Below are 17666 nucleotides of genomic sequence, written 5' to 3'. Positions count from 1 at the left end.
GAGAGCATTTCACAGCTTACACTGCTGCATCCAGCAGCTCTGCTCTGCTTCGCACACTTCTTAGGGTTGCTGTGCCACCAGCTGAAGACCAGAGGTACCACGCTCTGGTCCAGAAACCCTTCCATTCTGTGGTGCATCCATCCATATGCTGCAAAGAATCTCACAGGCTGGTCTTGGCCAGACCCATGGAATGATTAACCCAGAGCCAGGCTTATTACTAGTTGTGAGCATCTGAGTCTAGACTCATTACATTTTTAAATGCCAGAGGTGCACACAAAGTCAGAAGCAGCCTCTGTTCCCATGTCACAGTGGGCAGAACTGGAGCTGGAACCATCCAGATGGAGGATGAGGAGTTCCAGTCCCTGGTGTCTTCCTCTTCCCCTGCCAGGAGACCACAAGCCCACAGCTTGCAGGCAAGCCAGGCAGCCAGGGTGCTTCTGCACCAGCCCAGCCCGGACTCAGGCAGGAGACGAGACAGCAGAGAGGGCAATGCTGCTGCAAGCAGCTGCGACGCACATGCTGCCCCCAGTCCAGTTCGCTTCTGATCTCCTGGAAAGGGTGTTCGCTGAAGAAAATGAGCAGTTACCATGGTTGCTTTTCATTCTCCCTGGCCATCTTCTCAGAGCTGCAGCTCTGCTGATAACACGAGAATCCCCTTCATCGGTCTTCAGCAACAAGCTAGTTCGAGTCAACTTATTTATGCTTTGCTGTCTCCAGTAAAGTTACAGCGCATCCCTGCCAGGCACGTCCAGATTACACCACAGCAACACTAGCTCCCCGCCTTACAAACAACTGGTTAAGCAATACTATTGCTGCATTTCCTTGAAAGGGTCTGTCCTGCCTCCTCCTCCTCCCCCACCTGCCATCACACAACTCTTTCACCAGTATGAGCCAAGGCAGATCACCCCCACACCACCACCGCACATCCCCTTGGGCACCCTGGCACGTTCCCTTGGGAAGCCTCTGGTCAGAAAGCTGAGAAGGGAGGGATCAGAGAAGGGAAGTACATGGCACTGGGATCTCCAAGCACCCCTCTCCCAGCAGCAGCAGAGAAGCCCAGCTAGGGATGCTCGAGGTGCCAAAGTCTGAGAATCACAAAAAGCAGCACCTGCCCCTGGCAACAGGCAGGGCTCCTGCTGTGCCCCACCTGGCAGCTCAGAGTCCATGCCCAGCGTCCACAACAGCACCCGCTCCTATGCCTAAACCCTGTAGCACCCATCACCACCACAGGCAGAACCTGTTGACCTTGCACAAACATCCCACACTCCAAGAACCACTTGCTTTTGCCTAGGCACCTCAGAGGCAAAGGGTGAGGAGATCCAAAACTCACCCAACACATACACGAGCCCAGAGTCATTTGCCTGCACTTGCCCTGTATACGGTATAACCTGCGTCAGGACTGCATGCGTGCAGACAGAGCAAGTGCCCCAAAGACTACAACCCTCTACCCCAGCCACCTCAGTGCTGTCACCCCACGGGTGCCAGCCCAGTGACCATTAAAGATGGGGGCTAGCCACTAAAAGTTTGCATCAGTCTCTGCATCTCATGCTGCTGCTCCCCAGATGCGTTCACTCAATTGCATAATTCACCTACTAATCCATCCCCATCAGACAAACAGCTATACTCCTTGTGGTCCGGCATTTACCTAACACTGCAAAACTGCACCAGTGCCAGAGTCCAACAGGAAGGCAGGACCCACGGCCACCCAGCGGGGGGTTTTTGTTTCTCCATTTTAAGCCATGCTGTGGACAAGCCAGGCAGGTTGCTGCTCTCAGTTTCCCAGCGCCAGCACAGAAGGGTCCTGGGGCTGCCTCGGGCTGCTGGGCGCTCGAGCAACAGCGCTGTGGGACAGCGGATCCAGGCTGCCAGATCCCAGGCGTGAGCCCCATGTTTGGGACCAGCACTTTCCACTCTAGGGTAAGGGGAAACCAAGCAGCATGAGGAGCACTGCAGCAAGGCACCTTCAGCTCAGAGGCAGCAGGATCATGGCACACTGCCCCTAGGCTGAAGCCAGCAACCCTGAAGATGACAACAGCTCTGCCCTTCCCCACCTGCTCTCACAGCATCTCATTAACAGATGAGCAACACCAGGCAGGTAGGGAACATTATCCTCACTTAGTGCCTTGACTTCTCATCTGCCAAGATGCAACGCAGCCTGCTCAAGGTCACCTCTAGGATACCAGGAATCTAGGAGTCCAACTTTCCAGCATCTTCTCTTAACCCCCACTTACCCTTTTCCACCTTCCCCCTCTCTTTCAATCTGAAGAACAAAGCTCTTCAGTTTAACCTGATCCCCCTCCTTCCTGCAGAGACAAGCCTGGGAACGCTGGCTCCCACCCCTGCTCTCCAAGCATAGCACTGCCCACAGCAAGTACAGCATGTACGACTTTTATTTAGTTCTCTGGCATGTGCCTTAGCCATAAAAGATACGATAAATAAAATCTAAACATCCATCACGTACTGTATAATCCACCTCTCAAAAGCAGGAAGCCTGAACTCATATCCAGAGAGATAATTAGACATGTAAAACGAGATAAAGACCTCAGTTCCTCCCCTGGCCAGCTCACCCCACAGAGGAAACCAACAATTTTTATGTAAAATTAACGAGTCAGAGTCCATCTCTTACTCTCCTGCTGCAAAGGTGCAATCTGGCACAGCAGACCAAACAAACTGTGTTTCCCCCCAGAGGAAAGGGGGGGTGGAGCAAGACCCTCACTTCCAGAGCAATCCTCCCCACAGCCCGCGCTGGGGCCACGGACCACCCGGCAGACCCATGGGGCTGGGTGCGGGAGGGGACACAGACCCTGGCCGCCAGCCACCCTCCTGCCCTGGGCTGTCCCCATTCCGCACCCTGAGCCATCCTGGAGACCTGCCAGGGACATCAGCCAGCCCTTGACTCCGCAGGCCAGGGAGATTAATCCTGTCCCTGCTGAGCCCAGCAGGGAGCGGGGATCGGCAGCGCAGAGAGGGGCTGCCAGGACCCAGCACCAAAAGGCACCTGGTGATGCCCCCGGGATCCAGGAGCCATTTCTCCGCAAGGCCCTTTCCCTCTGTGGCCACAAACGCTGAGATCAGCCCCGTCAGCTGCCCCCGCTGCAGCACACTGCCGTGCGGAGCCGTCTCAGCCCCAAGTGCCTCGGCTTGGATGGAAAGAGCTCTGCAGAGCATCTTTGAAATACCAACGCACACCTGCCCTAGCATCCATCGGCACCTTCCCCACAGGACCCAGAGCCTCTGGGGCCACTTTCAGCGGTCCTGGGAGATGCCATCTGCCTGCACGCAGAAGGCTAATGGCTCCAGACCACTTGCTATGCCACTCACTCCAAACCTGTTCAGCTAAACTAAATGTCCACAGGCAAACTCCAAACACGTCCAAAAGAGGCCCTGCACTGAATCCACAAGCAAGCCGACGGGACCTGTCACTTCCCCAGGGACACAAGTACAGCCAGGCTGCAGGCCTGCAGAGAGCCAAACAGCAGGAAAAGCCAACAACTGCTAAATTTGACTGCCCCCCACTTCATGGCAGCCTTCACCCCTTCCCCATTGCAGGTCGGAGCCTCCAGCCGCTGTCCGGACCAGCTCTGGGGCTGCACCCTGCACCTCCAGCTCAGGCTGAGCCCAAAGGACAGCTCTCGCCCATGCTTAGAGCACCTTTCTGGGCACATCTGGGCACTCCAGCATGGCACATGGTCCTTTCAGCCCTGCAGAATATAACGGACCCCGAGAGGAGTGCTTTGTCATGCAAAGCCACAGGCCCTGGACTGATGCCAGAGTGCAGCACCCCCATCTCAGGGACCCGGTTGCTGTGGGGACGAGGGGGCAGCTGAAATTTTCTAAACAATGCAATTTACAGCTTTTGTCTTGCCCAGACACATGCAGCGGCTGATGCACCCCAGAAACACGCAGGCAGGATATCAGGGAAGAAAATAAACCAGAGGAGCTTAAAAATTACTGGAGCAGAAGTGAGTTCCTTGCAATCTCAGGAACATCCTGACTTGGTAGAAAGCCAAATCCGACCCAGAGGAGATTCACTGCACAGTCCTCACAGCCCACAGGACAAGCCCGAGGGAGCTAATCTGGCTGTGGTGGAATCACTCAAACATACAACTACGGAAACATTCTTTGGGGGTTGTCTGGCCAGAGAAACCCATTGCACAAGGCACCCCAGGCCCTGGCACCAAGCAGGTAAACGTGGCATCTTGAGGATCAAACCAACGCATTAAATTAAGGGGGCACAGGGTCCCTGAGGGGCTTAGCGCATGCGGGCAGGATGTAGCGAGGGTGTAGCAGGTGCTCAGATGCGCAGGGCAGAGGGCTCAGAGTTTGCACCATGACCAAGAGTGCAGTGCTGAAGGGGAAGGGGTGCTCTTGCTGGGGACCAACAGGCAGGGTAAGCCCCAGCAGCTTCTAGATGCACACAAGTGTTTTGAGCACTTTCTATCAAGGGGAAAAAAAAAAAGGTCAGACTGCCTGCAAGTGTTCTGGCTGCATGTTAAACAAAGTATTTTTCTCTGCTTCCAGCATGGAGATTAAACAATTTCTCTTCACAATAATCACTTCTGCATTCAGCCAGCTTTGTGCTAGAGTCAGGGCTTGACCCCAAGTTTCTGTCTGTACAGCCAAATCGTCTCTAATCTGGACTTGGTGCTACACAGAGCAATAAGGAGAGCAAAATGCACCGGGGAGGAGTGATGTTCTGATGAAAGGATGCACATTTCCTAGCATGTCCCTTACTCCAGGCTCCGCACGCTCCCCAAACAGCCCAGAAGCGAGCTCTGGGCTGCAGCGCCCACTCTGTGCACCCATCAGAGCTGTCTTGCAGGAGGCACTGTGTGCTGGATTTGGGCTCATGCCTGTGTGTGGCAGACAGCTGTTAAGCAGAACCCCGGGAGCTCAGGAAGGGAGCCCAAACCACAGCTGATTTTAGCATCTCCTGATACAAGGTGAAGCTCCTGCAGTTCCCAGGCAGTTGGCCAGGTCCCATCCTACCTTCTTCTGTAGCTCCAGGTCTCTTCCTTTGGTCAACTCGGGCATTTTGGAGTGATGTGCACCAGGGTGCCTACGCAGAGGCTGAGCCTCAGGTGCCAGCACAGAGCAGAATGCAAGCTCTTAGCTCACAGTTTCTTCCTGAGGTGACAGGACAGCAGCGGGGCTGCAACAGGGTTCGCAGCTCAGACCCCATCCTGCAGACAGACTGCTCCTTGGCTAGCCCACGTGTGTGCATGGCAGCTGGCTGTCCTGACCTGGCAGCGGGCATGGGGGAGTTACCAAAAACACTCCCAGGCAGCACCACCAGCCCCTGCCTTCCTCTGCCCAGGCGGACCCAGTGCATTGCCTCCAGCCCTGGGGCAGGACAAGGCCCCGCTCCCTCTGAGGGGCTGAGCAGGGAGAGCCCTCTGCCAAGCTGCGGCTCCAGCCGCCTGCCCTGCCAGCCTCACGCAGCGCCAGGTCAAACCTGCCTCCTCTGCACCCCGACAGCAGCACTCGATGGCTCTGTGCCATGGTGTCTGCAAAACTGTCCCCAGCCGCGGTGCTATTTCTCCTGATGCCCCAGCAGCCCCAGACCAGATGAGGTTTCTAGACACAAGTCATTTGAAGCCTGCTCTTGCAGAGAGTCCTGCCATGCCAAGGCAGCCCAGGTAAAACTGGTGGGTCAGCTTCCCTTTTGGATGTGCTTCCTCCAAGTGCAGGAGCTCAGTGCCAGCCTCAGGTCTGTGCTCTGTGTGTAGAAAACACTGACTTCTCCAGGGGCACAGCACATGTTCAGCCTGGCTCCATGGGCTGGGGTTAGCTCCAAGCACCACCTTTGCCCCTTCACAAATCCCAGACCCTGGCCTTACCTTCCTGACCATCTTGCATCTGCCATTTTTGATCCATCAATAGCAACCCATTTTCCTTTCCCTTTGCAGAGGTTTACAATGAGTCTGGATGAGTTCATGGAAGACAGACACTGAAGTTGACTAAACCCACGAAAACCACCCACAGCTGAAGAAACCCCCGAGCTGAAACTGGTTGCTGTTGGGAGAGTATTAAGAGGAGCATCACATGCTGCGTGTGCTGTTCTTCCTCCTCCGCGAGCATCCACTTTATCCACTGCCAGGAGAAGATCCTGGAACAGAGGCCTTTAGTCCCCCCGACTTAGTCTCAGTCTCAAGCAGCAAGTATGCCTTTGCTACCAACCGTGCTGCCCTGACCCCAGCGCAGAGCAAGGGGCAGGTGTGTTGCAAACCACTCCCAGCTACTCTGTGAGAGTTTGTGCGGTTCATTCATTCGTTATTCCATCTTAGACACTATGAAATCAAACGACTTTCCCTCCCAATTAGTACTCCTTCATTATGCAAATATTGTCCTTTGATCTGCTCCTGCTGTCACAGAGCGGATCTGACCGTATTTGTTTTATTCCTCTCTGTCCCAGGAAGGTAGCCACCTCTGGGAGCTGGGACTATGCTTTTGGCAGGGAACGGGGAGCTGCAGCCGAGAGCGGCCATGAGCGAGAAGAAAAACCACCCACTTGGGCAGCCCCAAGCACAAACCCCAGCGAGGCAGGAGTGTGCGAGGAGGAGGAAGGGGGTCACCCCTCACTTCTCAGCCTGGGTTACAGAGCAAAGGCTGTCAGAGCAGCAGAGATGGGGGATGAGCAGCTCCCTACAAACAAGCTCCAAGCTGGGGAGCAGCCCTGACCCCTGGGGTGGCCCCAGCAGAGAGCACAGCTGAACCAGAAACGCTGATGATCCAGGAAAATGTCTGCACCCTGTCCGAGACCAGGCATGTTCACCAGCAGGTCCCCAGGCTTTGACCTTGATCTATCAGTAGCCAGTCCAAGCTCTCCCCAAGCTGCCCAGCCTTCCTACCCCCTGCTTGTCCAGTACAGGGGATCACCTCCATCCACATTCAGGAGGCAAAAAGGCAAGGTGCCCATTCACTGTTATGAAAATACCCTCAGGTCCAGGGGAGATCATCTGTCCAGCTCAGACCTGGATCATTGCCACCAATACCAACCACAAAAATAAGCCACGATCACAGCTGCACCAGGCCTTGATGCCACAAAAGGAGCACTCCCCCACAAACAGGCCCTGGCAGGGTATTTCCCTTAAGTCCTGAACTTTACCTCCCTGGCCCAGGCAGCATCCCATGTCCTGCATCCTCAGCCCTTCCTACAGCATCTGGAGCAGAACTTCACACACCAGGTCCACGACCAGCCCCCATCTCCCTCTGTGTCCACACCAGGGCCACAGTGGAGGAGCAGGGCAGCTGCAGAACCCCAGAGGGTTGAGGAGAAAGCTACTTCCCAGGTGTGCTTGTTTATGCTTCCAAAGGACGTGTCCACCCTGTCCTTTGTGCCAGCTGTTCCTGGGCAAAGCACTGGTACGCCGAGGGGGAACCGGGAGGGAGCTGGGGACTTGCAGCAGCACGTGGGCACCCTCCAGCTCTGCATTCAGGCTGCAGGGGACCATGCGGCAGCACCACTTGAAGATGCTGTGTGAAGCCCTCCCTGCCCTGTTAGCTGGGCCATCTCAGGGCTAGGCTGCTACAGAGGAGCCCTTACGCTCCCCGGGACGGCCAGGCTACAGAAGGCTCCAAGGTTGTGGCAGGCAGACAGACAGACATCAGCCTGGTAAGCAGAACAGGCTCTTGGCTCCAGCCTCCCTCTCTGAGCACGCAGCTTGGAAGCACAGCCCACACCGTTCACAGCACTCCTCTTTACTTTAAACTTTTGAGTATTTTAATTCACAGGAATCGCCTCCTTTCATGTTGTGAAACCGTGTTTCTTTCTCTCTCTGATCTCCAATTTCGCATAGAAACTGTCTCCTTTGATATGTCTTGTTCGCATCAGTCTGATCAGGCAGCTCCATAATTGTTAGTGATTTTCAAAGAACTGGGATCCTTGTCTAATACTCAGAGTTGAGAATTCCTTTTTAAATGTTGTTCAAGCAAAATAGATTAATTTAATTTCTTTCTTCCCTTTGGGAACAGGATGCCTTCTGCATTGCTGCCCACATGCTGTCTTTCATTTCTCCAGGAGCACATGGCTGTAGTTCAAGGGGTCACTCTCTGACTCAGGAAAGGATTTGTGCAGGTAAATGGAAGAGGAAGGAGAGCTTGGGATGCCTCAGGAGAGCTTATTCTCCATCCATCAGCAGAAATCCAGGCAGCAGCAGCTCCTCTGGCATGGGCAATTCCTGCACATCCGTACCTGCCAGAGGCCGTGCACCAGTCTCACAATATGCTGCACGTTAACCACGGAGAGCCAGAGCTCTGTCCCGAGGCAGCGCAGACCCGAGCACCATCCCCTGTGCTCCGCTTCCAGGATGCCTCTTCAGCCAGACCTTCCTGCACAAGCGCAGCACGACCCGGCGGTTCCCCTGACCTGCTGAGCCCCTCCTGTGGCTTCAGCCCTGCTCCCCCCGCCCTGCTCCCCCAGATGCTGTCCCTCCCCGAGCTCACTGCCTTCCTGGCACTGTCACTCTCCTGCTTGCTGACTCATCCCTTGCTGACAGTGCTGGGGACCTGCCTTATCTTTGATGCCAGTCAGTCTTCTGCAGGCTGTCCTCCACCTTGATGCAGCCTTTGGAGAACAGTGATTTATAGTTCCCTGCCCGCAGCGCATGCCAGTACGTGCAGTCTGCTACGCGCTCCGGCTAGTCAATGGGGGATAACAGATAGCCCGACGTGGATGGGGAACGGTGCGACGCTCTGGGCAGTGCAGCAAGCCAGCCACCCTCCCTGGACTTGAGCTGTGCTCAGCAGTGTGGGAACCCGCTTTTGGGCCAGCAATACTGCAGCTTGTGCACCACCTCCCTGAACCCCTCGCGATGCCCAGGTGAGCACAAAGGTCAGTGCCCCCCTCTGCCAGCCCTGGGGGGGTGGACTCTTGCAGCCTCACGGCACACGTCCCAGCCTGGCCCTCAGCGCTTCGGTGAGGCTGAGCACCAACGGACTTAAAAGATGCCTGGTGGCAAGGGGATGGGCAGGCTAACGGTAACACGGGGGAAGCCACACTTCTGTCACAGGGGACGTGAATTCCCCAGTCTCAGCCAACAGCGCCTGGCCCCTCGGAGGAAGGCCAGAGGCCAGGTGAGAGGGGCTCGGCAGCGCTGCTCAGGGATGCACAAGGGGATGGCTGGGCAGCCGCAGGGCTCTGGAGAGCAGCAAAGCGGCACACAGGATGGCCTGAGGATGGGCTGGGGCACAGGCAGCCAGAGAGGGGGAAACACCGCTCAGGCTAATCTGAACCACAGGCAAGCTGTAAGCCCCTTGGCATGCAAGGGCTCGGTCCGTCCCCCCCACCTCCCCCAGCGTTTGGGAGCGAGGGGGCTGTGCAACCCCAGGGTAAATACGCAGCGGGCAGCTGGCACCACCACGACCTGTCTCCAGGGCACGACTTAGGGCTGAGACCGAGCGCTCAGCCACAGGCTGGCAATCAGCTCAGAGGATTTATTCACTTGTTTTCCTTAAGCCACCTTATTTATTTTTCCCTTTTGTCTCCCTAGCTCTGGTCTCAGCCGGAATCCCTGGGATTTGCAGGCGGTTTTGCAGGGTACAGCGGGCTCAAGGTTTGACAGGAGAGAGGCGCAGGGTTCCCAACCCACCTCCTCCCACCCAGGAGACCTACCGATGGGGGACAGCTCAGCCACACTGCCGATGTAGGGCCCCTCCAGGAACCGTGGCTCGCTGTCGTTGATGTCCTGCACCTTGATGATGAACTCAGACTCGGGCTCCAGCAGCTGGTCCGTCTGCCGGTCACGAGCCTGAGCCCGCAGCGTGTAGAAGGTTTTCTGCTCCCGGTCCAGGCGCTCAGTGGCATGGATGTCACCTGTCATCTCATCGATGAGGAAGATAGTCCCTGCGCCCTCCCCGGAGATAGTGTACTTGATGGAGCCGTCCCCCTCATCCGAGTCCGAGTGGATCTGCCAGGGAAAGAGGGAGAGGGTGGGAGCAGGCTGGGGCCATGCCGGTGCCCCCACGGCTGAGACCACGTGGGTGTACAGCCCCTGGTGCGAGGTGCCCACGGTCCCTGCGTGATGACCGTCTGCTCCCTCTGCTACTGCTGGACTGGAGAGCAGCACAGAACACCACCAGACGATGCCTGTGCATGGAGGAAGGCCCACTAAACTGGAACTTCAGTCCTGCCTATGCCACCATAAGCTCAGCAGATCACAAATCCTGCCAGTACCCACCACACCACAAACCAAGCGACAAACCACACCGCTACAAGGTTAGGAGATGCTGGAGAAGGGAAGGACAACTCAACAGCACTCCAAAACAAAAGAGGCTTCCCTGCGGGCAAGGACCCAGGGCCCTGACAATGTAGGATCACCTCTGCCAAGCTGCACAGCAGAGCGGGGTGTAAAGGCAGCTCACCACCAGCATCTGTCCCCACCTACCCAAAGCCCATCCCCATCTGCAAGCTCTGCTCCACCACGGCCACCCCCTGTTTTCCGGGCAGTCGGTGCTGACAAGTCTCCCTGCCTGAGAGCTCACACACTCGCTGCACAGGTAGTGGGGGGGGGTCAACCCCTCACGTCATCACACCCAGAGCCCCCACCTAAGCAAAGCCTGCAGGAGAATGTGGCAAACTAGGGCTGTGTTCAGGATGAAAAACAGACCCTGGGGAAGATGCTTTTGTAGCCAATCCCCGCTTCATTTTCTAATTAAGACAACATTTGAAATTAGGAAAAGAAAGGGTAAACAGCAGCTCCCTACAGACCAGGAGCTGACTGGAATCCAGGCCAGACGTCCAGAGATAATTTTATTGGTGGCATTAAACTGAGTTATGAGGTTTTTACAATCCAGCCACTTATGAGAAATCTATTAACAGTAACTGGACAGGCAGAATGCATCTTGACAGAGAGCAGCATGGGCATTAATTGGGACAATCCATAACGGGACGGGCCCCCGGAAAGGTTTCATCAGCTGCTTTCATTTGCTTCCCACAATTTCTGCTTAGAATCAGCAAAGTCATGTGTGTCCCCCCCAAAAAAGAGGAAAAAAGCCATCCATTAATTGGCTAATGAAATATGAAAATGTTTATGGGCCATTCAATCTTCCAAACTGCAGTTCTATAATCCACCTTTCAGACATACAGCTCTACCAGCAAGAATTTATACCAGAGCTGCCTCTTTTTTATGACGCCTTCATTATATTTGTCTTGTTAGATACAGTTTATATATTTATTTCATGAGTGAGGGGCCCACGCATTAGACAATTCAATGCATTTTACACAACATTCACATATTACTGCCCATGTTGAAACATCTCCCAAGGCTTGCCTGGGAAGGAGACCTTCACTCGGGTAGCAAAGGGGGCTGTGAGCCCAGCGGTGCTTTGGGACCGCTGCGGTGGCTCGGGTACAGACCCGCTGGGATGCTCTGCCAGCGTCTGCAGGAGCATCCTGCCCTGGCGATCCTGCCCCAGCCCTCCCCACTGCCTGCCAGAAAGCTTTCTGCCCCCTCCGCTTCATAATCCTCTCCCTAATGTTCACTACTACTCCACTAGAGATCAAGCTTTTCAGAAAGAAAAAGGTGTACCTGGTCTGTACAGCGCAGGTAACAGAAACCTGCGATTTTCTGCTGAACACCAGGCTTGTGATTAATAATTAGACCAGAGATAAACCACTCCGCACCCCTCCCCAGAACCACACTGAGCTCTCAGCACATCCTCTTTACATATTTGCTCATCGCTGACTGCTCGGAGCAAACACCAGCATCCCTGCAAACTGGAACGCTAGGAAGAAAAATGGAGCCTGGGCTCAAGGGGCTGTAGTGATTGATTTACAAGGGGAGATTAAGAGAGCTAAATCTGTGCTGCTTGACTAAACAACAACTAATGGGGGAGGGCTAGATAACAGTCTACAGACATCTGAGGGGAGATGCCACAGGCCCAGACCACATCCCAGGGATGCTCTTTCCTGCCCGCCCTCGCCGTTACGGTGGGCAGGCTCACAGAGATCACGCTCCCACGCAGGCTTGGGGACCCCCGTCGTCACCAGGCACGGCAGGCGAGCGAAGTTGGGCAGCCCTGGCACGGGGGCCCCGCTGTGCCTTCCCCCAAGCTCCCCCCAGCTCCGGGGCTGCCCGCAGCGCTGCGCCCCAGGAGCAGAGGGAATCCCCCAGCTGCTGTTCCACTACTCCAGCCAAGGACAAGAGTGTCCACAGCAACCAAGGCCGCCCAAAAGGTGGACAAAAGGCTGATCTGTTGAGTTTGTTAAACAAGAAAATAGTTTCCTTGTCCTAAAAGGCTACAACCAGGAATTTTACGAAACCATTAATTACTTACTAGTAATTAAATCAAAATTAAATGTGAACAGAGGTGCTTATTAAAAGCAATTAAACAGAAAGCACAGATACACAAATAAAAAAATTACTCTGGGGCTGGAAAAGAAAGAAAATCAAATAAAAACTAGCCCATAATAAAGGCACACTCTGTTTGCTCCAACTCATAAAGCCCGAGTTCATCAATTTTCTTTAAATATTAGCAACTTAATTAAATCTGCTTTTTTCCCTTTAATCCTCTCCTCTATCTAAAATAGATCTGTCCACATGCAGAAGTTTGTAACTAGTGCTGACCCCATAATTCTATTTAAAAAACCCAAAGAAATCCACATCAAACTGACAGCAGCCTCAGGGGAAATTACAGTTCAGAAGAAGGATTAGCTAGAGAACCCAGATTTTATGGAAATGGTATCAGCCCTTCAGAAAGCACATGTAGGTGTGCAAGAAGCATCCATGGAGGGCAAGCCCCAGCTACACCACAGGGACCCACGGGTCCCCCCATGTAGAAAGGCTCCCGGACCCATAGACTGTGCCGGGAGGGCTGGCATGTTGCCCTGGGAAGCTGGGGGCACCCCAGCCCTGGCCACTCCAGATGGGCACCCCAGCTTCTCCCAGCTCCAGGGAAAAGCCCGGCTCCGGGTTGCTTTCAGCCCTTGGGAGCAATACTCACAGGGAATGGTTTTCAGCGCAGACTGGCTGTTTATTCCGAGCGGGGTGGGTGATGCGGTGAATGATGTGGAAAGGGGCTGTAAAATGGGTTAGTTGTAGGTTCCTGGGTTCATTTTGGAGATGAGGTGGTTGCTAGGCTACCTCTGGAGTTTGACAGGGCCTGATGCTTCGAGTCACTTCCCAGGGGAGCTGTGAATTAGCTGTAACTGCATTGAACGTCGTGGCAGAGGAGTGCGGCTTTCGAGTGTCTGCTGAAATGGACACAAATCACCACTGAAATCCCAGCTGGCCCCTAGCCAAGAAGCCCATTTTCAAGCCTCCTCCAGACTCACGACCAGACAGCCGAGGCCATCAGACAGCCCTGCTGCATGAGCTCTTGGGCATTTTCCTTTGGGCATAGCCCATGCTCCCACGGGGGCAGCTCTAGCTGGCTTGCAGCATGCTCCTCTGACTGGTCCCAACAGCTAGCACTGCCTCCATCGACACACAAATAACGCATCCTCCCGACACATGGGAGCTACGGAGCTGCTTCTCCACAGCTCCCAGAAAAGGACAAAGCCCAGCAACCACAAGGTAAAAATGTTCCTTCAGCCTCAGGACAGCAGGATCGGAGGGAGCAGACGTCCACGTCCAGCCTCCCCGCGCCCCAGGAGGTCGCGCAGCAGAGAAGCAGCAAGTTCCCAAGGACAGACCCAGTCCTGCCCAGCATGGCACCGTTATCTGCCAGCAGCTCCAGGTCTGCTGGCGCTCCTCTCTGCGGGGCACACAAGCAACAGCAAGAGCCAGGACAGCACAAATAGCCACCCCCTTGCAGGGAAGGGAGACTGCCGGAAGGAGATCAGGGCTTTTGCAGCACGGGGAGACCAGCATGCTCCAGTGACCGCTATCACACCTGCTGACAGCGGAGCAGGATGCACCAGGTACAACAAGCCTGAAGCCTCCCAGTTCCTCTCCCTGGAAGTCCGTCGGTGCCACTGCCCGTGCAAAAGCCCAGCGAGGGTCTGGCCCTGGGAGCAGCACAGTAGCACACTGCAGCTCCCGGCCGGCACCCAGGAGCTCCTACAGTACCGGCCTGATGGACATAGCTCCTGGCAACCCCCAGGAAAGGTCTGTCACCAGTGCCAACCCTCAGGGTCCCTCCAAGCCCTGCACACCAAGCACCTACCAGAGCATGCCATACAGGCCAGCCTGAGTTATATAAATCCTGAAAAAGCCTTGCTCAGGCCACAAATGAGCAGGATTTCCATGCCACAACTAGAGCGGGACATGTCCTCTGCCATCCCCAGCCTGCAGAGATAATTAGCCAGGAAATAGCCACTGTAGCCTGCAGGTCCAAAGAAGAAGCCGCAGGGAGGGGCCACGAAACAAACACCAGCACACAATCCCCATGCTGAAAGGGCTACAGGACCAGGGATGGACCACCTTCAGAAAGTCAGGGTTGCACCTATGGCAGCAACTGCTGGGGCAGGAAAGCTCTTGGTGCTACAGCAGCACTTCGGCTCCCAAGACACGGCAGGAACCAGCACGAGCAGATGCCCACCCTGCCAACCCCAGTCTGGTCTACACATCTGCTCCACAGCCCAGGTTTGCCCACAGAGATGGGGCTGAGCCTTCCCCACTGACCCCACGACAGCCAGAGCTGCACCCCCCTTCTTGCACCCACCCCAAACACCACGGGAACCCAGCACACAACTGGAAGAACATAGATGTGAATTTTGGTGTGCTCCTGCTGGAGAGTTCTCTGGGAGCACATTAACCTCACCACCCCCCTGCAGGGACCAGGCTCCTGCCATCCCAGTCCATACACTACTTCTCAACCCAGGCCCTCATGAGGAACCTCCATGGGGGCCCTCTCCCCCCTGCCAGGCTCAACCACGCTGCCATCATGCCCCTCTCTGCCACTGGCTTGGTCAGTCCCATGAAGACGTAGGGTTACCTTACCTTCCCCACATACAGCGGCTCCGTGCCCGTGTACTCCTCCACCACAAAGAATTGATTCCAGACCCAGCCACGCTTCACTCGCCCGCTGGCCAGCAGTGCAGGGTCCCCTGGCTGCCCTAGGCCGGGTCCCTCCACCGCAGTGTGCATGGCCCAGGCCCCCAGCTCCTGGATGGCGCAGAACAGCAGCAGCATGGTCCACGAGAAGCCCTGCAGACCCTTCGCCATTGCACTCTAGGAGGCTGCATGAGCAGTAGCTTTTGGACAGGCAATTAGCATCCTTTAGGGAAGAGGAGGAGGAAAGTCCACGCTAGCAGCACGGGGCACACAGGTCAACGCAGAGCATCCCCATCCCTGCTGCATGCCGTGTCCCGCAGCTGGAGCACTCCTGTCCCAGCAGGCTGGAGTCACATCTGTGACAGGCGTCCCGGACCGCCCGCTGCTGGTGCGGGAGCAGTCAGTGCTGGTGCCTCGCAGGCTGCTCCTGGGTCTCCAGAGAAGAGTCTGGCAGCTGGCATTTGTCCCCGGGGACAGACCTGCACGGCTCCGTGCTCGGCTGCCGCCGGTCTCACTGGGGAGAGGGGACACGCACAGTTTGCCGCCCACCCTGCCAGCAGGCAGGGAGCTCCGCAGTGGTGTGCGGGGATCGGGCACCCGCAACCATCATTCACAGGAAGCGAAGGGAAGCTTTTCCACGTACGGTTACACAGAGAAGTTAACAGGATGAGCTGCGGTGGCTGACGTCCGCGTGTCCTGCAGTGGCCCTGGACTACTGCGCAAGGGGCCTGGCAGCGCAGGCGCCTGTGCCGCACGTGCAGTTCACAAGCCCATTTGTAACTCCCATCTTCAGGGGGACGACATCCCAGCACCTGGCGAAGGGTCCCTTGCCCAGCTGATGCCGGTCACTTCCATCCTCTGCTGGGTCACGCGGGGAGGTGCAGGGCAGCCGGCAGCATCCCCAGGAGCCTGGAAAAGGCCAAGGTGTCAGTGCTGGTGTGAGAGCGGGGCTCCGTACCCCCCCGTGCTGCCCCTGGAGCCTTGGTCAGCATCTCCCACCCTGTCCTGCCCCAGGTGCCCCACAGGTCCTGCTGGACAGGCACCCCAGAAGGGAGGGCAGCAAGCTGCAGAGCTCTCATCACTGTGGACATTTGCTCCAGCAGGGACTCCAAGACCCAGAAGCCCCGCTTGTCAAGGGCACCTCCTCACCATGCTGCCCTGGCTGCTGAGGGGAGTGAGGTCTGCTGCCAGCTGGGGGTCATCGCTGCCCGTGCTGGTGGGAGACGCGTAGGCAGCATCCCCAGCACTGCACAGCTGCTGCCGCCTGCGCAGGGCAGACCACACCAGTCCTGCACGCACAGTCAATGCTCACACCAGGGGATGCCAGTGCCTGACAGCGGCTGCCGCTGGTCTCCCCGGCAGAAGTTTTCCCAGCATCTCCGCTCTGCAGCCACAGGCTAGGAGAAAAGCATTTGTTCAAGGACTGGCTGACTTTAAAGCTAGCAGTTTAAGAAAGGGCTTTGGAATAAGCTTCAAGCCACTCACTAGGCGCTAAGGATAAAGACGTGAGACCTGTGGCCAAGGGTAGATTGCATTCAGTGAGCACCTGGGGAGAAGAGGCCTTGATCAGCAGCATCCATCTCTCCCTACACCAACACCCCGAGCTTCCACCAGAGCTCTGCAACACCAGCCACAGCCAGAACTACTCATGAAACTCACACATTTTCACCAGTTTGTAGAATTAATCTGCCTTGTCTCTAAATAGGAGAAGGAAAGAGGATGAATGGAAAGGGGAACGATCCTGGACTAGATATCCATCTGCTCCCCACAGAAGGGGCACAGGACTGTGCTCCGCACAGCCCCCTGCATGATTCTAAACAGCCCCAGCAGTTCAGAGCAGGGGCAGCTCACAAGTGTTTCCCCAGCTCTTCCTTGCACTTGCCATTCCCCCAGTGTGACCACACCAACAGGGCAGTTTCCCAAAGCATCCAGTGAGCTGCACTGTCATTTCTGCATTTGCCTGTCCGGACAAACACTTACTGAGAAACACGGGGCACTAGTGGCAGGCATCATTCACACTGCCTACTCATGGTTCACAAGTAGCGTGTCACGCAATGTGCACAAATGTACTCACACAGAAGGGCTCGCACTCGTGTTCCATCCCATGCACAGCTAAGAGCAGTGGCACGCTGTGTCCATATTTTGTCCATATTTGTGCCTCCTTTGGGTGTACACATGTGTTTTCCCCTCCGTGTACACATGCTATAGGTGACACGCACGTGTGCACAGAATGTCACATGTGCAAGCCGCGTGCACTTCATGCTCCAAGGAGCACAAGGTCTCCAGTGTATTTTTATGTTAGCAATCACTGTACAGAAGCACAAACATTCCTCCCCACCCCTCTTCCAGACCGTTTGTTATTAAGATGCCTCCGCACCAGCCACGTAAGGTTGTCGGCAATGGCACGACTCCCTCTTGCAGTCAGGCCTCCCCACGCAGGAGCCATTCCCGCCACTGCTCCTGAAGGGCCAGCTACCCTTGCCAATCTGGTGAGAACCCTTATCAAACATCAAAATGTTTAACATCAGAGACTATGCCTAGGGGAGCGAGATGACCTGTAGACGGGTGATGGACTCAGTCAGTCCTTCCCACCGTCAGAAGTCTCACAGGGTAAAGGAACTGCAGCCTTCATCGATCAGATGCTGATATCAAGGTCCCCGCTCTGGGGCGATGGAGCTGAAGCTGCCCCACCTGCAGCAGACTTCAGAGCAAGACACTCACAATGACAGT

At 55.8% G+C, this 17666-nt stretch overlaps 1 protein-coding gene across 3 annotated transcripts in view; it reads right to left on the bottom strand.

The window, feature by feature from the left end:
• The window catches only part of CDH22 (cadherin 22), an 85136-nt gene that overhangs the window by 43037 nt on the left and 24433 nt on the right, over positions 1-17666 (bottom strand). The window contains exons 1-3 of one of the 3 annotated variants that reach the window (XM_054845701.1): positions 17011-17032; positions 14883-15845; positions 9614-9908 (exon numbers count right to left, since the gene is read on the bottom strand). In XM_054845701.1, coding sequence (XP_054701676.1) covers positions 9614-9908; positions 14883-15107 — 520 coding nt within the window. In that variant the 5' untranslated portion in view covers positions 15108-15845; positions 17011-17032. Of the gene's footprint in view, positions 1-9613; positions 9909-14882; positions 15846-17010; positions 17033-17666 lie in introns of those variants that run through there. The other 2 variants (XM_054845700.1, XM_054845702.1) reach the window with 2 other exon arrangements.

This window comes from Grus americana, chromosome 17 (genome assembly GCF_028858705.1).
Source record: "Grus americana isolate bGruAme1 chromosome 17, bGruAme1.mat, whole genome shotgun sequence".
Classification (NCBI taxonomy): domain Eukaryota; kingdom Metazoa; phylum Chordata; class Aves; order Gruiformes; family Gruidae; genus Grus; species Grus americana.
The sequence above is the reverse complement of the archived record's forward strand: the minus strand, read 5'-3'. Positions and strand labels throughout refer to the sequence as shown.